Source organism: Manis pentadactyla, chromosome 4 (genome assembly GCF_030020395.1).
Source record: "Manis pentadactyla isolate mManPen7 chromosome 4, mManPen7.hap1, whole genome shotgun sequence".
Taxonomy (NCBI): domain Eukaryota; kingdom Metazoa; phylum Chordata; class Mammalia; order Pholidota; family Manidae; genus Manis; species Manis pentadactyla.
The window spans coordinates 54,132,315-54,153,313 of record NC_080022.1 but is presented as its reverse complement, the minus strand read 5'-3'; the positions used below and the strand labels follow the sequence as shown (position 1 = coordinate 54,153,313).

At 43.6% G+C, this 20,999-nt stretch overlaps 1 protein-coding gene across 2 annotated transcripts in view; it reads right to left on the bottom strand.

The window, feature by feature from the left end:
* DNAJC6 (DnaJ heat shock protein family (Hsp40) member C6) overlaps nt 1-11,267 on the bottom strand; it is a 144,963-nt gene extending 133,696 nt beyond the window's left edge. Inside the window, exon 1 of one of the 2 annotated variants that reach the window (XM_036911318.2) lies at nt 11,115-11,267. In XM_036911318.2, the coding sequence (XP_036767213.2) occupies nt 11,115-11,229 (115 nt within the window). In that variant the 5' untranslated portion in view covers nt 11,230-11,267. Of the gene's footprint in view, nt 1-2,089; nt 2,279-11,114 lie in introns of those variants that run through there. The other variant, XM_036911320.2, reaches the window with a different exon arrangement.
* Between the last annotated feature and the right edge of the window lie 9,732 nt (nt 11,268-20,999).

The window sequence follows — 20,999 nt, the reverse complement described above, 5'->3', positions numbered from 1 at the left end:
GCAAAGAAATAAATGGTCTTGTCCTAAGTCACTAGTAAGTTAAGGAAAACAAACCCAAACCTAAATATCCATTGCCAACCAAAGACTCTTTCCAGAATAAAGTGAAACAAAAATTCTAAATACCAACTCACTTAAACAGAAGCTGGGGATATGAAGTTTTAAATATGTTGATACACTGAGAAACTGGAAGTGTTTCAATTCCAAACAATGGTGAATATTATCCTCAACCTGAGTCTTCAATTCAGGCAGTCTTAACCTTTTATAAATTATGTCCATGGCCTAGCATGACATGGCATTTAAGTAAATTTTTTTCTTTCCAGAAACCCTTTCTCTGGCCACTGAAAACAACACAGGAAAAGCCAACATTCTACTTGAGCTCATTTTTAATACTTTGATTACACACGCACACACAGGTTTTATTTGTCTATGAGAGGCTGGCTTACCAGTGGATAGGCCCTCTTTCCACTTATGACGCCCATGCATTGCTGCTTTCTTCTCAGCTAAGGCTGCTTCAAATTTAAACATCAAAACCACATAGATCAAAACGTGGATGTGAATGACCCAGAATCTATGTAAGATGTTACTATTACCAATACCAGCTACCCAGGCCCCTTTTAAAGCCTCAATTATACAAAGTGAGATTGCTTAAGAGTCTTCATTACAAACAGCTTGGTAGAGCAATACCAGTCCCCCCACTGGCATCAGGCTGCCTGGAATTTTGGGTTATTTTGTTTTGTTTTCTTAATATGGAATAAAACATCAGTGCCCATCACGGTGAGAATCTCATAGGAATCCAGAGAGAACGGCAGGAAACCGGTCTGGAGAAGGCCAAGTCCTGCGGCCTTGAGCGTAGAAAGGCGACTTGGGTCGTGTGTGGTCTCACGGATCACCCAAACCACCTAACTCGGACGTGAAGCAGGGTCTAGGGTCGTGTGCCACCTGCCCGGGCGCTGCGTGCCAGCCTCCACCAGCTCATCCCTGCCCAGACGCCCAAGGACAGAGTTCTGGGGCCTCCTTGAAGCAGAGCGCGCAGAAAGCTGAGGGCGGGGTGCAGACTGCTGCGCAGCAGCTCCGGGGTGAGAACAGTGAAGGCCCCGGGGAAAGGGAGGGCCGGCAAACCCTAAAATTAACGCTTGGGAAGCCGGCGCTGGGCACCGCGGTGCGGAGATGGCGTCCTCTGCCTTTCCCCAGGAGCCCAGCCCTCTGCGCCTTCCGCGGGCACCAGGACCAGGCGCACGACTAACGCTGCAGGAAGGGCTCCGGGCTGCAAACAGGATCGCGGAGCACGTGCAGCCTCCTGAGACCTTGGGGTCTTTCGCTCCTCCCCTAACTGCGGCAGAAAATTTAAGGAGCCTCAGAATTCAAAACCCCAGCATCCTCCAGAATCCTTGTTGTTGAAATTAAAATTTGATTGGCTCATTTTAGTGAGCCCTGCCCTTTCTAAAATCTTCATTTAAGTCCGTTTCTCTCCTCCCCCCGTGCCTCAAAGGAACTGGGGGTGCGGGAGTGGGGTGTTAAAGTACCAGGAACCTAGAAGGTGGAGACTTGCAGAGCCAGGGGAGTTTGTATCCGAACATCTCTCTGGCAGATAAACGGTTCTGAAGGTCAGTGACAGCTCCCCACTGGGTACTCCTGAAAGGGTTAATGTGCACTAAGGTATTCTCAGTCAACGTTTTTCTTGAGACCCTTAACTGTAACCGTCCAAAATATTTCAGATACTTCAATTCCAACAGTGCATTGAAAACCTACATATTAACTATTGTGAACACTCCCAAACCAACTATCAAAATCCCGGGAGCTATTATAAGGAAATCTATGGAATGGAAATTTGTGTCACTCGGCTAAGATTAAATGAAGAATGCAAAAATAGTGCTATATTTAGTAGCACAAAAATGGAAAACTGAATGACACAATGTTGGGAAACCAGAAGCCAGTCATTAAAAAGAAAAGTCATGTTTATTATATAACTAGAATTTTTAAATGATACACAGTAACTTTAGATCAGTCACTAATACAAACTAAACATGTCCACGGAGTGACATCTCATCCCTAGCATCTTTTAGCCTCCCCTCTGTAAACGGCCCCTTACCTTTATTATCAGAATCTTTCATTCTTTTTCCTCCCTCTGCTGCAAATGAGCAGGAAAGTCCGGCTGATTCTGCAACCCTGACTTTTGATTTGTCATTCACAGTCAGTGGTCTCAGGGTGAAGTCCCTCAGCGGAGGAGCACCCAGGCTCTGATAATTACATGCAAGTCAGTGTGCAGGGGTTATAATTTTGCTTATGCTGGAGCGGAAAGGATGGGGATGAACGGGACGTAAACACAAATTCCAAAACGTGGCATGGAACTGGATCTGGAGCCTAGCCTTTCCTTCCCTTAGGTTAAGGAACCAATTTTTTAGCACCTCCTTATCTCTGGAGAAATTTGGTTCAAGTTAAAAAGGGAATGTCTGTGCCATGCCCCAAGCTTATTCTCAAATGGAAACTTTAACTTTGGAGGGGGATTAAGACTCCTGTGCTTTGTTTCCTTTTACATATTCATTCATTCAACAAATACTTATTTTACCTCTCCGTAAGACTGGACTCTGTGTTCAGTACTGGGGATACAACAGTAAAGGGGACCAGCCCTAGTTCTCAAGCTGCTCACATGCTGTTAACAATACAGGGGCATAAAATGCAATACTATGACCTATGTCTGTTGCAGAGTTATAGGTTATTGATCTCATTTCACCCAGGCAAAAGTTGATACTCAAGGCTTTATTGATTGGTTTTAACCCACTGGAATGGCTGAGCCAGATAACGTTATAAAGAAGCCAGACCATGAGACCCCTCTTAAGGAAGGCAAGGAAGATTCAAGCAAATCTTTCAATTATCCAACTCAAGTTTATTTTCAGTCATTACATAGCTGAGATTCATTCCTTCATTCCTTTATTCATTTGTGCCAGGCACAATTCCAACTGTTTGGGAGTCAGTGGTGCAAAAAATAGATCAAGTGCCTGTTCTCATGGTTATTACATTTTGGTGGGAGGATTCAGACGGACAGTGAACAAATAAATATAAACATAATAAATGGCAATAAATGCCATGAAGAAAAATGAGGCATGGTAATGACATAACAGAGGAGTCATTTTGGGTAAGGTGTCCAGAGGAGGTAACGTTTGACTTATTTTATGGAAAAGGGGTCAGGGTCACCACAGTCTCTTGCAGACATCTTCACTTGGAAATTGTTTTTGAAGTTTTGAACCCTCACAACCTCTAGGCTATAAGTTCACTCACTGAAGGGTTATTTTCATTCCCCGTTGTAGAGCCGGATAAACTGATATCCAAAAAGATTAACCAACCCAATCCAGGGCCTCACTAAATTGAGAGAAGAACAATCAAAAGAGGTACACATACCTGTTGCTCTCATCTCCAGAAATTACTGGGTTAAATACAATGTTGACATGGGAAATTTGCTTGAGTCAGAGTGGAGATAAGAGGCTTGAAGACTAGGTCTACCATTATTAAATGAGTGGTATAGGGCAGGTCACTTAACCTCTCTGGCACCAGTTTCCTTATCTGTAAAGTGGGGCTAATCATACCTGTGCTGTGTATGTGCCCGGCTGTTCAGAAGATCAAAAAAGGAGAATAGATGTGGTACTTTGTAAACTAAGCACTATATAATATAAGGTATACTGTGATTACCACCATGTTTGGGCACGTGTAAGAGAACTAATTGCTAGTGTTTGCCTGCTCATTACTGCAGCCCAAGAGTCAAATATAGCTCTAGTGTGAAAGCTTGTTGTGGCCCCTAGAGGTCCTGGAGTTGATGTCAAACTGCCATATTTTAAAGACTCCCTGAAAGTTTTGGGAAATTTTAGGTATTTGGTTTTTGTTCCCATATTTCTTTGGCAGAAAGAGGTTTGTTCCCATATTTCAATGGAGAAAATCTGCCTTTGTTGGCATTCTTCATTGACCAACAAATGAACTATGTTGCCCCGCAAACCACATCAAAGAAATGGGCATCTCTACCTCCCAGGACTAAGTCCAAGGCAGCCAAAATGTGCCCAGTTAGGAGCACGTTTAGGGACAGAGAGGGTGAGAGAAAAAGTAGGTGGTGAGAAGCCATCATTCATGCATTGTCTGATATAATAAATGTTCACTATGCCAGGCACTGCTCTGAACACTGAAAATGACACAGCGCTAAATAAAGCATTCTGTCCTCAAGGAGCTTGTGGTCTCCGGGCAAGAGGTTTCCTCCACAAGGCATGATGATTTGCTGAATTAGGCAGAGGAATGTCAGGGCCTGCCTGGCTTTGAATTGTAGGGCAAGGTGGCTCTAAAGCAGGAGAGACTGGGTTCAAATACGGGCTCTGCCATTTACTGGCCCCTAGAATAAGCTGGGACTCATTCCTGCACCTCTCTACATCTTTATTTCCTGATCTGTACAATGAAGATAATCATGGTACTTACTTCTTAGGGTTGGGTGAGGCTCAGAACTGTTAATACAAGTAAAGTACTTGTTACAAAGCCTGATACATAAAGTAAGGGCTCCATAAATGCTATATGACTAATGTTTTTCCCTTGTGACCTAGGTCAAGTTTACCCCTCAGTTTCCTTATGAAATGTAGAAAATAATAACTATCTTGTAGAGCTACTGTGAGAATTACATGTCAGGAAAAACATAAAGCACTCAGCATAAAAGAATAGCTCACCCCCTCCAGCCCTTTTTAATCAAGCATGCATCCCAGGTACAAAGCCTAAGGCTGGAAGGAGTGAGGTAGTGGGAGAAGGATTACCATTTATATTAAAAAAGAAGCAATTTCAGGGTTATTTCTAGGGGTACCTGCATTTTACCCAACACTATTTTGAAAAGTTTCAAACATACAAAAAGTTGGAAGAATCTCACAGTGAATATCTTCAAGTACATTTTGCTGAATATGCATTATTACATATCTATTATCTTTCCCTTTGTCCTTAACTGATTCTTTTTCTTAAAAAATTAAGTTGAAAGCGGTTTGAAGTCCTCATCAAATTAAAAGAGCCTTTACTTTCCCTCCTGTCATAATATTCATAGAAGCTTAGCCCTCCTGGTGTTGTGCCCACTCCATGCAGTGCTAGGTGAACTCTCAGAAGCCTTGTCTTGCCCTACACTAAACCTCAAGGCAACACCCAATTGTGGGACAAGAATAGACTCAAGCATTGGAACTTTCCAGAACAAGGCAGTATCTCTGGCAAAATCCCTGCTTCAAATAAACTGGTACCAAGAGCCATTATAAACACCCATTAATGTAAATGATGCTCAATTTCAATAACTGGGTGTTGGGAAAGCTTCAGGGAGGCTCCACTGGCCACCAAGTCCCTTCACAGCTCTGAACAGTCCTTGTCTTGTTAGATTCCATGTCTGAGTCACCAGACCAGTGAGTCATGCCCAGCAAGGGAGGCCATCTTGAGAGCAAAACCAAAAAGAATTTTCAAGAACAATGAGTGAGACCCTGAATTGAAAGAGAATAAGGCCTTTTATTGTCCTAGCAAAACAAAAACAAAAGAGAAAACACTCTGTTAATACTGTGGGTTCAGCTTCCCAGCTGTAAATTTTACTCTGAAGAAAAGCTGAGCATAGAAAGATTTTACATTCCCTTGGAAATCTGATAGCAAAAGAGACATGGAGAATATCTTCCAATTAGGCTAATTTAATGACCTTTCAATGACTTGCTTGGACCCAGTTCTAGCCTAACCGGTCATTCCCCAAACATGCCGAGGTGGGGTGATGGAAGGGTGGCTTCAGCTGCACCACCACATTTGGTCTTCCTCCATCCAGCCAAGCCTCTGTGCAGTTTGCTCAGAGCATCCAAGTGCCCATAAAAGAGATGAAAGAGAAAAATTGCTGACTGGCAGGGAAAGGGTAGGGGTTTGTGATTAGGGTCACTGCCAAGGAGGGTAGCATAAGAAAAGCTGGGTAGGCTCCCGTGAAGCCAAGCCACAGGCAAGGGGAAGAGAATTAACATATGGGGTATCTACTGTGTGCCAGGCAATCTTCTTCTAATCATCATCATACATTGGAGAACTTACTGTTTGCCTGGCATTGTCTTTAAAGCTCGGACTTTCACAGCACACAGCCTGAGTTTGATCCTAGCTTATTGTTGTGCAACTTTGAAAACATTACTTAACCTTTCTGTGCTTCAGTTTTTTCATTTGTGAAATAGAAATTATAAAACAGGGTTATTATAAGAATTAAAAATATGCACAGGTTTAGGACAGTGGCTGGAGTGCACAGAAGCAGTGCCTCCATGTGAACTCCTGCCGTTTTTAAGATGAGAAAAATGAGGCAGAAAGAGGAGAGGTGACTTGCCAAAGAACACCTAGCTAAAAAGTAACAGAACCAGGGTACTTCCTGTCATTTGCTTTGATGCCATCTTCCTTTTATGGAGAGCTTGGAAGCCCATGGGGGGGGTACCTAGGAAGTTCCTCATGTCACAAGCTAGCAAATCCAAGAGTTGAAATTTAAAACCCTCATTTGCTCACTTTAAAGCCTTGGCCCATCCATCCCACTAGCCCAGTGGTTCTCACACCTTAAAATATATCAGAATTAGAGATTGTTAATTGTTAAACACAGATTTCTGGGCCCCACTTCCAGAGTTTCTGATTTGGTAGCTTTGAGGTGGAGGCCAAGAATTTGCATTTCTAACAATTTACTGCAGATACTGATGCAGATGGTCTGGAACCCCCACTTGGAGAACTGATGTCCAGTCATGCACCCTGTATGCAGAAGGTGGTAGGGGAAGGAATAGGCCTAAAGACTGTAAGGCGATGAGGTTCTCCTACTCTGTTAATGTATGGGTAACTTCACAGAGCCTAGCACATATGCCTTGTATTTACATAGTCCTTTCCTATTTGTGATCTCATTTGATCTTGCCAATCCCTAGGCAGTGATTGTTATCGCCATTTAATGTGATTTGTTTTTAGGGGCATATGGCCAGAAAGTGGCAGTGAGGGACTAAACCATGGATTACCCAACAAGTGTTCTATCCTCTTCTCCAAATACCTTGTCCTGAAGAGCACATCTGCTGACAGAGACTGACTCTAGGTCTAATCTGTGTCTTCCCAGGACACAGGAAAGGGCTCTTTGCCCCAATGGGGTTTGGGGGAAGTAATTTCTAGGGGAGAAAGTCAGGGCCAGTTGTCTACCACCATTTCAAGAGCTAGGAAAGTCTGTTACTCACAAAATACTTCCACCAACTATTCAGTCCCTTTTCTATAACTTAACTTTGATATTTGACTAAAATATGGTTTCTCTGGAAAGGATGGAAGCATCTGGGGGGGTTCCCAGTTCCTACTGGGAACAGCTTATTCACATTCTCATTCTGAACAGTTTGCATGGCTTGGTATTTTTTTAAGTTATCAAGACATATAAGCCAACAAATATCCAGAATATTTAAGGAACTTCTATAAATGGGTAAGAAAAAGACAAACCACCAAGTAAAAAAAAAAAGGTTGGGAGGAGACACGAACAGGCCTTATTCACACATGGACAGTATTCATGTGAAAAGATCTTCAGCTTCATTATTCGTCAAGGAAATTCAATATAACATAACCATGCAGTACCATTTCATATCCAGCGAATTGGCAAGCACTAAAAAGTCTGACAGTGCGTAGTATTTCCAAGGAATTAAGGAATCAAGAAGCTCAGATACTGTTAGTGGGAACTAAACTAACACAAATGTATGGAGGTCAACTCTTTCAAAATGAAAAAAGCATATACCTTTTAATTCAGTAATTGTCCCTCTAAGTATTTATCCTATACTTAGAGTCACAAGTGTTCAGACAGTAAATTTCAGATGCATTCTCTTTGGAGATATATAGAGAGAGTGATATAGATAGATGATATAGATAGATATAGATATAGATAAAGATACAGAGATAGAGAGAGAGATAGAGATAGAGATATATATCTCCCAGAGGATTCATTCATTACAAACATATTTATTGAATGCCAGCTATATTCAGGACACAGTGGTGGGCTGAAAAGATACTAGGAGTCTCCATTTGCTATGCTACTTCTCACCCGCAGCTTCCTGGTGAAAAAAAAAAGAGTGGGGGAAAGAAAGATACTGTGCAGAAGACCTTCTGGTCAGTCCAGAAGCGATAGCTGCCCCCATAGAGCTTCTATAGAGCCATGTTCTATTCTCACACTCATTGAGCTTTCCAGCCCCACAACTAACCATATTTGGGGTGTGGTCATATAATGGAAGATCTGGACTAATATTAATAAAAATAACAACTACTACCTTATGAGCCACTATGTACCAGGTACTTTCTATACATTAGCTCATGTAATCATCACAGTAATATTATGACATAGGGATTATCATCCCTATTTAACATATGATATATAGCTGAGTTTTAAAAGATTTAGCACCCTGCCCAAGATCACACAGCTTATTTATTACCTATGCCACTTATTATTGGCAGATTCAAATCATAGTCTGTCTGGCACCAAACCATGTGATTCTAAATGCCTAAAGTGATGTTGACACCATAAGAAATTCAGGCCACCTTAAAAAAAAAATCCACCTTTACATGTAAAATTGAGATATGGATTTCTTTCCTTGCATGATATTTATTAATTAATTCTTCCCTCCACAAGCATAGATTTTGGAACATGATTATTTTGTGCAGGGAGATGAGGCAGAAAAGATACTGTATGGGTAGCTAAGTCTGAGTCTGCCACTCACCAGTCATATAACCTCTGCAAGTTACTTTGTCTCTTGCTTTACATTCCTCATCTATACAACCGGGGCCATAAATACCATTTGCCCTCCCTGCTTTCCCCGTGTTGTCAAGATCTAAGCAAGATCTTGTAGTTAATTTATTCTGTAAACTGTAAAGTATCATATAACATAAGACATTACAGTGGCCTTATTCCCAGGTTGTACGGGGGAAGAGGAAGTAGAGAAATATAGTGAGCAGCCAAGATGCTACCTAAGAAAAGAGAGCTGTGGGTCGCAAAGGACCCTGAGAAGCCATGGATGAATTCTAGGACAGGGACGAACAAGAAGAGAGGAAAGGAAATTACAAACATGGTCTTAAAAATTATAAAACTAGAAAACTTATTCCTCAATTTACTACAAATGAAATATCCATTTATTCTTTTGTAAACATTCCCACAACATCTGGAATAACACTATGCAGATACTTATCACTCAGGGAATACTTGTTGCAATTACCAATCTCTTCAACTACTCAGGCAAGCAAAAAAGGGGGTGGTCAGCCCTCAGACCTACCAAGTTTAAGCACAGTTCTTGATGCTAGTGGGGAAGGAATTTAGCTAGTGGATTAACTAAAAGCAATAACACATCCTTTGAAAGCCAGCAAGATGACAATGCTAAGCCGCAGAGTCTCCCTAGCCACCAACAATAGAAAAGCTTATTTCTAACACAATAAATAAATATTTGAAGGATAATTATTGCTGATTTGTGTCAGATTTATTTTTAGAATGCTTACTATGTGCCAGCACCTTATAAATTATTAATTCACTTGACTCTAATTCATTTAATCCTCAAAGCAACCCTGGGTGAAGGTGGGGGTGGCAACTGTATCAATGACAGGGCCCTGGTGCAGTGTAGCTTCTGCCCTGAATCAGGTCGGCCATCTTAGAAATCAAGTTATGTCAACCTCTCAGAAGAATCCTCAGATGATATAAATAGATGAAAAGGACAAGATAGGACACACACACACTCAGAAGCAAACAGGTATCTACAAAGTACCAAGCCGTGACTTGGTCTGGTGGGGGATTCAAAGACAGAGTGGATGAGAACCAACCCCCATGGAAACTAGAATACCAAATGAACAAAAACAAAAGCCTATTGGTGACAAAATACTAAAAGAGGGGTTACAGGTGGCAGGAACCCCAGGAAAGGCTTCATGGAGGAGACAGCATTTGTGCTAGTCCTGATGGATAGGCAAGAATTGGCAAGGCTGAGAGACGGGCCTTCGCAGAGAGAGAGAAGGCAGTGAGCCCGCATGCAGATCATGTCATTTCCCTGCTTAGGACACTGTAGTAGCTTCCTAACTCAGAATAGAATCCAAAACTCTCCTCCTGTCCTACCCAGACCTGAGCCAGGCCCTGCCTCCCTCGCTTTCCCATTGCTAAACTCAGGCACCCTTGGAACCTTTCCAGCTGTTATTCCCTCTGGCAGGAGAGCTCTCCCCTGGCTCCATGCTGGAGTAACTCCTAATCAGTCTCCGGGTCTCAGCTTAAGTTCTTGCCTCAGAGAGGCCTTCCCTGTCCACACTTCGGGTAAGCCAGGGCCCCTCACTTCTTCTCCTCTCCCAGCAGACTCTGTCTCCCTGCCAAGCGCACACAGCAGTCTATAATGGAGATTTTTAACTGTTTTCTGTGTATAATGTCTGTTTCTCCCTCTAACAGTGGTTCCAGGGGTTGCGGCCTTCCCTGTCTTGTTCAACTCAGGGGAACTGGATAAAAATTGTGGAATGAATGAACGGTGTGAGCTAGTGACTGAATAAATGTGAATTAAGGCCCTGGATGGAATGTTTTGGGGAAATAGTTTGTTGTGACTGGAGCTTAGGAGATAACGGAGTCAGCGCACACAGGTTGGGAAGGGGAGGGCGAGTGCAGAGGGGGAGGACCTTGAAAGCAGCCCTGAGTCCGGATTCATTCCCCCAAAGGGTGCTGCATTGCAGGAGCAGCCTCAGGTGTTGGGGGGACGCAAACCTGAGTAGACTGTGTCCCCGGGGCACCTTGAATTCCTTCTGTCCAGAGCCAAACAGACAGACAGGGGCTTTTGCGGGAAATAAACAAGCTGGGCCAACGGGAGGTGCTGAAGGGACCGAGGGGCAGGGGAAAGCGAGGGGACTGTGCCGAGACCCGGGCCTGAGCTTCGCTGACAGGCCCCGAGGGAGGTCGGGGACTGCTGGTGTACCCGCGGCCGAGGTCCAGGGCGGAGGGTCGCCCGGCCTGGCCGTCCGTCCAGGCCGCGCAGCCCGCGGGAGCCAGCGGCCGAGAACGCAGCCCTCGATGCCGCCTCCGGCTGCCGGAGCCGCCGCGACCCCCGCGGTCAGAGGCCGGCGCCCGCCGCGCGCGGTAACAGGTGCCCGGCCGCGCCCACACTCACCCTGCGCCGCCTTGCGAGCCGAACGCGTCCTCCACAGCCGCCGGGTCGCCTTCCACGGCCGCAGCGAAGAGAACAGCCTCCGGCTCTTCTTGCCGCCCTTCTCAGTTGCTCCCATCTGTGCGCCCGCGCCCCTCCCCGCCGCCCGCCGCCCGCCGCCGCCGCCCGAGGGTCGCCTCCCGCTTCCCCGGCCGCCGCGCGTCTGCAGGTGCCGGGCTGTCGCCGAGCAGACGCGGCCGCGGGGGAGGAGCCTGCGGCCGGGGGGGACCGGGGCTCACGCCCAGACCGCGGGGTGCCGCCCGGCGGAGGCGGGCACGCTACTACCCCGCTCTAGTCCCGGAGGCTCGGCGTTGCCGGTGGCTGCTGTAGGCACCTTCATCAGGCCATGCCGACGAGGGCCCAGGTCCTGCTAGGCGTCATTAATTAACACAGAAGCCCCAAGGGAAGGGATGCGAGCTGGGCTTTATCCCCAAATCACCAGTGTACAAGCGCAGCTCCGAGAGGCTACGTAATCTGCCCAGAGAGCACCTAACTGCTACATGTTGGCAATTCTCAAGTCCTGAACTCTAACAGTATTTTTTTCATACCTCACTACTGCCACAGAATGATCCCACAATATGTTAGATTTTAGGTCTGACAGATATTACTATTTTCCTCACGCAACAGATTATGAATCACTCGTGGTTTTTTTTTAGAACTTTCTATGTCCAGACACTTTTACATACATGACATCAAACCTCACAGCTCCCCTATGGGATGGTAAACATTATCCCATTTCACAGATGAGAAAACTAAAATGGCAGAACTGACGTTGCCCCCGCCCCCATCACTTTGTCTCTGTGGTGGTTTTGCTTTAATTGGGAGTATCTGAGAGGAAGATCAAACCAAGATCTCTTAAGACTTGCCTGGCTGCAATAATAATAATAGCCAGTATTTATGGAATGCTTTTCATGTGCCAGGTTTTACATATATTATCTTATTTAATCCTCCCAATGACGCACATGGGAGGGAAATTATCAATGTCCACACTGAACAAATAGGGAAACCAAGAATCAGAGGGGTTGGGTTACGCATTTAAAACCTTAATAAAGTTTAGATGTTAAGTTGAATCATGAAACATACAATACCTTCATCCACCAGGTGATCAAAATTAAAATCACCAGTGGAGACAGATGAAAATCAGTATCTGCAGACATGTTACTCTGAGAAAGACACATCATCTTTGTCATATTTTGGCCAAGAATGCACAACCTGAATCTAATCACATGGAAATCTAAGATAAACCCCAAAAAAGAACTGCACTATTAAAAGTCGGGGTGAGGGATGGGGAGTGGGTACTATATTCTTAAAAGTGTCAATGTCATAAAAGACAAGAAAGGCTGTGGAGATGTTCTAAGTTGAAGGAGGTGAGAGACATGGCAACTAAATCTATTAGTTGACCCAAAGTCTGGACCATGTGTTGAAGTTTTTTAACAGCTTTAAAGGACACTCCTGGGTCAATTTTCAAAAAAAATGAAATGTGAATAGTAGGAATGTAAAATGACATGGCCACTCTGGATAAGAATTTAGCAGTTTTTTATAAAACTAAACACACTACTACTTTAAGCCCAGCAATTGCATGCTCGGGTACTTACCCAGAAAAAAATGAAAACTTACGATGTCCACACAAAAACGTATACATGAATGTTCATAGCAGCTTTGTTTGTAATAGTCCCACAGTGGAAACAACCCAGATGTCCTTTAGTGGGTGAATGGTTAAACAACTGGTGGTACATCCATACTATGCAATAATACTGAGCAATACAAGTAACAAGCTATTGATACAGGCAACAAACTGTATGAATCTCCAGAGAATTATGTTCAGTAAGAAAAGCTAATACGCAAAGGTTTCTCACTGTATTATTGCATATATATAACATTCCTGAAATGGCAAAATGATAGAGATAGAGGGCAGATAGTGGTTGCCAAGGAGGAGGGAAATAAGTGTGGCTATAAAAGCACACTGTACCAAGAGAGATCCTGTGCTGATGGAGATGTTCTATATCTTGACTGTATCAATGTCAACATACTAGTGATATTAAACTATAGTTTTGCACAATGTTATCATGATGAGGAAGTGTGTAAAAGAGTACATGGGATCTCTGTATTATTTTTATAATAGCAAGTGAATTTATAATTACTTTTTTAAAAGAATTTTAATTTTTTTAAGTTACATATCTGCAGTTTCGTATAGTTCACTCCAATATCTAAAATATGATTGAGCCAAGATTCAACCTAGACCCCTATCTTCATGGCTACACTCAACTTTCTCCTGACCCCTGGCTCACTGCCTGAGGCCCAGGATCATCTGCTGGGTCTCAGGAACGAGGCCCCGAGGACTCAGAAAGGTGGCGGGGCACGGAGACCCAGGTCAGTCAGGGAGAGCTAAATCACTCTCCTGTGGGGAATGAGGCCCTTAGTGATCTACATAAGTGACACTCCAAAAGTAAATATGGGGCAGCCCTATTTGATCCTTTCTCTAATCCAGAAAAGTAGATATAAATATGAAATGAAGAAGGGAAGTAGGAGAGACTGGGAAGTGAATGGAAATTGAGAGGTATCCTCTTTCTCTCTGTCAGCAATAAGCTGAGTTTTCTTCTACACCAACCTTCATTCTCCATGGCATCCAGACCAAGTCTCAAGAAAAAGGCCTTAAGAAGTGATCTAATTTAAAAAGCTACTCAGGAGTAGTGGCCACATGCCACCAACTAGTACCCTGAACAAGGGATACCCCCTGTTCCTGGGACTTCTTACTTAGCCATAGGATTAGGACTCATGGAGTCTAGTCCTGATCACTCAGATCATCAGGAAAATATCAGTTATGTCCCTTCCCCTCCTGGCTTACTGTTTTAATCACCACCACCATTCCCACTCCCATTAATAGAGGTGATTTAACCAGACGACCTAGAAGTTTCCTTTCAGGGTCTCCTTTCATCTTTCCCTATGTCCTGATGCTCCCTGACTGGTTTTAGAATACTGGTGTTTGTAGCCCCAGTGGGCCTGGCTCAGAGACTGGTCTTTTATTCCAATGTCCAGGCATGTCCACGCGATTGAAGTAGCAACTTGGAGGGGCCCACTTTCTCTCTGTTCAGACTTCACTGGTCAGGGCAGGATGGGAGAACCATTCTTTGGCTTGCCCTTTTAGTCCAAACATCATGTGACTTCATGGCACTCCCCCAGCTCAGAGTTGAAACAGGGCTGGAAGCCTCTGGTTCCCACAGTCACAGCCCTGCCCCAGGCATGGCCAGCAGGGAGCCTTCTGTGCAGTTAGTTGCTGGATTCCATAGGAAAAGAATGCAGCCCAGATCTTCCAAGCGGAACCACCCAAGTGTCCTTAGGCACATTCATGAGCACTAGCAATATGGAATTTCTTTTCAAATGTCAAAAGTACGAAACAAATAAGCCTACTTACTTGTACATCTGGATTACTGAGCATAAGGGAAAAAAACCCTTGGATTCCATTCATGTCATTGTGTTTACAAAGCTAAGTCCAGAAATATGAAAATGACATTCCTCAAAGTCAGTGGGATACAAGATTCTTGTGTGTGTGTGTGTGTGTGTGTGTGTGTGTGTGCGTGCGCACACACACGCACGTGTGTATGAGGGGAGAGGGACTAATAGAGAGAACCTAGGCTTTCCAGCCAGGCAACGCTGGGTGAATCTGAGCTCTGCCTCTTGCCAACTGCATGACTTCACCCACCTTGCTTAACTTCTCTAAGTCTCAGTTTTACCATCTGTAAAATGGAGGCAGTAAATAGCATCTACCTCATAGGGTTGTGATAAGATTTAATACATATAAGGGATCAAATAGGCTCAATAAGTGGTAGTTTATTATAATGCTATGTTCATTTTAAAGACAGTGAATGGCAACTTATAAATACATAAGTGTGTGTGTGTGTGTGTGTGTGTGTGTGTGTGTGTGTGTGTGTGTATCTAAAGAGAGAGAAGTGGGAAGGTCTTGCTTTTTGGTAAAGGTCCCATCCTTCCAACTTCATGATTTAATTTTGTCTCTGTTCTATTATGACCGAGAGGTCCTGTTATCTGTCCTCCCTTACAGAAAGTTCCAGACATGAACTAAAACTGTATAACCTAAAGGCAACTTGGATGCATTTGGAACCACTGGAACCAATAGTGTTGTTCCACATCACCCCAATGGCAATGCCAATAGGACTATTATTAGCGCAGGAAACAATTAAGAATAGTCTCCATGGTAAACTTGTTTTTCAATCTGAAGGTCTCCCAGTTTACAAGACTATGATACAGTCAAGGTTTAGAGAACAATACCTACATAAAGCCTTCCAACCGCAACATCTCCAGCAGTGGGACTTGGTGTGAGAGCAGGGGAAACTGCTCACAGTAAATGTTTTTCTGGGCTTCTAAGAGATTTTTTTCAATTATCTATTGCTACATAATAAACCACCCCAAAGTTTAATGGCTTAGAACAGCAACAATCATTTATTAACTAATGATTTTGCAATTTAGTCAGGTCTCATAAGGGCCAGCTCATCTCTGCTCCACACAATGTCAGTGGGGGTTGCTCAGGGCTTGAAGATCGACACCTAAGATGGCTCACTCACAGAGTTAACACAAAGTTAAGATGGTGCTGGCTGTCAGCTGGGAGCTCAGCCAAGAGCCTTGATTCTTCTCCACATGGTTACTTGGACTGCCTCATAGCATATTGGCTGTGTTCCAAAAGGAAGGAAGCTGAAACTGTGAAGCTTCTTAGAGCCTTGGCTCAAAAGTCCCCAGACGCCTTGACTCAAGAGTACCCAAAAAGCACTTCCTGAACATTCTATTGGTCAAATCAGTCACAGGCTCAGCCGTTGCAGAGGAGTTATAAGCTCCACTTCTTGGTGGGAGGAGTGGCATATCCATACAAGGAGGGCAGAATAATTTGAGGTCATCTTCAGGGATGAGCTAGCACAGGCCTCTACCAGCCAAGGAAATCCCAACTAGCAGGTGAATGTCCAGGGTCTCATAATTAGGGGTCAGCTCCCCCCAAGGAAATGGGGGTTCCACAGGAGGCCCACTAAGTGGGGAACCAGCACAGAAAGAGGGAACTCATTCAAGGTAAAAACCATATTATCACTGATTGTCTTGCAACGAAGGGGTGACGTGGGAAAAAATGAAAAGAAAGAAAAAGCCAGCATGGAGTTTATGTGCCTACTTCATGCAGTATGAAATTATTGTAATGCATCTTGTTATTAGTACTAATTCAGGTCTTCAAAAATGCTGATTCATTTTTAAATTGAACCAAAAATATAAATGATGTTTACTGAGAAAGGCAGTTTGGCATAGCTATTAAAAGCACTGACTCTGGTGCAACACCATCCTGACTTGACAGCTTATTGGCAGAGTGATGTTATAAAGTTGGATTAATATCTCCGTGCATCATTTTCTTATCTGTAAATGAAGATTATAGTGCCCATCTCCTAGATCTATTATGAGGACTGAATGAGTTGTTATATGTAAATACTCAGAAGAGCATAGTACCTGGAAATCCATAAGTGTGAGCTATTGTTTTGATAATATTCCATGCTGGACACACACTAAGAACTGTACAAATATGACTTATTTATTTACAATTCTTTATAACCATCAACTAATCACCTATTGTGTGTCAGATACTATCTTAGACTCTTGGGATTCAAGAGGAATGAATCAGATAATGATTCCTGTTCTATGGAGTTCACATTCTGTGGGGTCTGGGGGAGACAGACAATAATCAAGAGGTAAAATAAGAAAGTAAGCATTGAAGTTAGACAGAAGATATGAGAGTATGTATTTAAAAAAATAGAGCAGAGTAGGGGACTAGAAAGTGGTGTTTGGGGGAAGAGGAACAGGGTAGGTTTCAGCTTCTTCCAGAGATGTTCAGTGTTTTCTAACCTGTAACAATGTACAGCCCAATATAACCTAGAAACCCCTGCTTCCAAGGAGCATTTCCAGAAATCCTCCTTCCCAAGGGTCCCCATAGTAGTTTAGGGGCAGTGGAGAAGAGTGACTAAAGGCACAGAGTTGGTCACTTCTGAGCAAGTTACTAACCTCTCTTTGCCTTACTTTCCTCCTCTGTAAAATTGGGAGTGTCTCAGATGGATACGTTAAAGATGAAATGTGACATTACATTTGTCAAACATCTAGACTTCTCTAGCATAAAGCACATGTTCAAATTAGGTTGTCATTTTCAATAAGGTGCTGAGAAGGGGGTTGAGGAAAGAAGGGGAAGGACCCTCAAATCAATCTCCTTCCCTCAGCCCCTGCCAGCCTTTCCCATGGCCCTGTCCTTCTCCACCTTGAAAGCTTCCCAATTAAGAGACTATAGATTATTCTAGACTTCTCTAGCATAAGCATATGTTCAAATCATGCTAATCCTCACCTTCCCCTTTTAAGTGACACAGAAGACGCTGTAACAAAAGGCTTGGTACTCAACTCTCTTCTTTTGTGAGGAGATTGGAAATCTATCAAAAGCCAAGGACACTTTCTGGAAATATTTTCTCCAAGACTCAGAGTCTAAGTGGATGTGTTGTTGGATGGGGAATGAAATACAGGGCAAGAATCATCTGTAGTCACTTAGTTGGGAGCTTTCAAGGTGGAGAAGGACAGGGCCATGGGAAAGGCTGGCAGGGGCTGAGGGAAGGCAATTGATTTAAGGGTCCTTCCCCTTCTTTCCTCAACCCCCTTCTCAGCACCTTATTGAAAATGACAACCTAATTGTGTGATTATAAATGATTTGTTTCTCTTCATGTCTCTCTGTTTTCCATTTTCAAGCTTTCTTTGAGTGAATCTTACTTGTGTAATAAGACGGAAAATTAAGTGTCAAGTTTTCGGCCACTGCAAAAGAGAACTGCTGGGGAGGCTTTCAAGTGGGAGGTGATAGGGAATGGAATGAGGTAGGCTCTGCTAGGGACTCAGCCACAGCCGTGTGGGATAGCAGTGGCCGTTTCAAACCAGCCTCACTGACTGGGCCTGCAGTCCTCACCTCTTTTGTTCTGGGGAGAGTGCCTTTGCAATAGTTAGCTCATGGTGTGATTCCTTCAGGGAAAGCCTGCAGTTTTTAAGATTTAGAAGGTGTGCACGCTCCTTCTAAAGGAGTTTTTAGGGGGTTGAGGTCTAATTATAGTTAATATTGGAGTTATCACCTCCCCTCTCTTTGTTGGGTATCACTGTTACCATGGTATTAATTTAGTTTTGTGACAGAGATGGCTGGTGGGCATCAATATCCATGTTTCTATTCTTCCTGGCACACAGGTAAACTACTTCTCCAACTTAACTTGCGGCTGGTCATGGTCATGTGACTGGGTCTGGCTAAGGGAAGGGGGAGAAATGATGTACCTCATTTAGGTAACTTTCATGAGACCCTTCAAGCTGTCTTCACACATCAGCTGCTGGAGTCAGAAGATCCGGTGCCGGCGAACTTTGAAGTCCTGAACAATGGTAGAAATACCATTTGGAGGGAGCCTGGGTCCCTGAATGACTACATGAAACAAATCCTCCCTGCCTTTTCCATCAATCACATTGGGCTGCAATGTGAGCAAGAAACACCATTGCTATGTCTAGCTACTCAGATCTGCAGTTGTCAGAGCAGTTAGAATGCTCTTACTAATACACCCAGAGAGGCTACATGCTGGGGGAGTATCCCTGACATGATGCCAGATGGGCATTTCCATGGGAAGATTACCCAGAGCTGCATGTCAACATATCTCAAAGGGCCATAAAAACCAAGTAGAACCATTTGAAGTGAACTCTGAGGACAAATTTCTCTGAATTATATTTGCTGGTTTATGTTTCCCTCTTCTACAAATAACCACCTCTGCTTCTTATCAACGGTGGGTTATAAATGATGATGGACAGAATTGAATCAGGCAGGTAGAGTGAAAGTTGTTGAACAGTGGATAAGGATCTTGACAATAGGAATATTTGAGCAATCTTGCTTCTATAGGCTTGGCTTGGAATATTGAGTTGCTGTCTCCTATGATACTGGCATGCCTCCATGCATGCTAGCACTATTAGAACATATAATGTAGGGAAGGAGGAATGACTATACTCACTGAGAGGAAAAGTCTCCCTAAGAAAATGATGTTGATTTTGAGACTGGCAGGATGCCCAGGAGTTGTCCAGGAGAGGAGTATTCAAGGTATAGAATACAAACACTACTGTAGGAGGACTACTATTACTACTAACAATAACTAAAACTTTTATAATACTTATTATGTGCCAGGTAGGTAGTTATCTAAGTACTTTACACATATTACTTCATTTAATCCTTCTAGCAACCTTATAAGGTACATACTATTATTTTCATTTTACAAATGAAAGCCTGAGACACAGAAATGTTAATTAGTTGCTTATGAATAGCAGAGGAAGGATTTGGACTCCAGCAATCAGGCTCCAGAGTCAGTGCTCTTATCACAATAGTCTTAATGGGACCTGACGCATTCTAGGCAGAAACAGAGAAGACCCATATGGCTGAAGTTTGGTGAGCAATGCAGAAAGTGCACAAAGTGAAGCAAGAAAGATACGGATTTAGGATTTCTTTTATGGACGGGGTTGGGGGAAACTATGGCATGTGCTAAGAGGCCAATGAAGTCTCCTAAAATTCTGTAAGCCTTCTTGGTCTTGTTTCCTCCACATGAATTTGGACACCATGCACTTGGGGAGCCATGACCACTGGCTGACAGGAGGTAGTCCTGCCCCATTAGCAGCTCGCACAGCCTCTCAGCCATTAACTCTTTCCTAAGGAGTTTAGCAAGGAGCTCTCCTCTGGCACATGTGCCTGGCAGCCACCTGGGCATCCTACGAATGGGTTCAATGTTCCTGCTTCCCCAAGAGGTGAGTTTTGCTGACGCTGCCTCTGACTCCTCAGACAGCTTGTTACAGCTTCCAGAGGAGCCCAGGGTATGACTACACCTGTAAGCAGAATTGTTACCCTGTTTGCCCTCCTCACACAATTCACTTCTTGCAGGCATGTGCAGGAAATGCAAGCGAAAGCAAAGCTTCTAGAGCTACATTGCCCAATATAGTATCCACTGGACACACGTGGATAGTTAAATTTAATTTAAAAAATTAAATAATTTAAAAATCATTTCCTCAGTTGAACCAGCCATATTTCAAGTGCTCAATAGCCACACATGGCTAATGGCTACTATGTTAGCACAGTTATAGAACATTGCTACCAGTGCAGAAAGTTGCACTGGACAGCGCTCCTCTAGAAATACGCTTCATGCTGCATGGGCTCATCTCAAGATTTATAACTATGGCAGAACCCTGGGTGCATTTTATTCCAAAGCCCATTCTTATACACTATGCTTCATTCCCAATCGTAGATTATTCTTTCATTCAACTAATAGATATTCAACATCTATTGTTGTTGGACTCTGTACTAGATGTTCAAATAAGCTGAACTATTATTTTGCTAAAAAGTCTAATGACTAGAGCCAAAAGTGTTTGAAATATGAACATACTGGATTATCCCTTCCTTTGTGGGCTTATGGGGTGGGCACTCAAATCTCAGGCAGGGTATTCTCTGAGCCTCATGACACTGTTGTGGGATTCTGTGAGGCAATGTCTGAAAAACGCTTAGCAGACACTCAGTAACTGACAACCATTATCATTTACATCATCAGCATCATCCAGGTGGGCAGGGAACATGGTGGGAAGAGAGCCCAGCCTTATCCATATGGGACATAAGTACCTACTATAGGCCTTCCTTATTTTGATAATAGGTTTATCTTCTTCATAGCATGTAGTCACAGGTCTTAGTTCTGCTTTGGGCTTCTTGTTATAACTCTTCAATATCTGAAGAATGTGCCCTCTTGTCCCCTCCCCACAGCCACATGCAGGTCCTTCAACTTC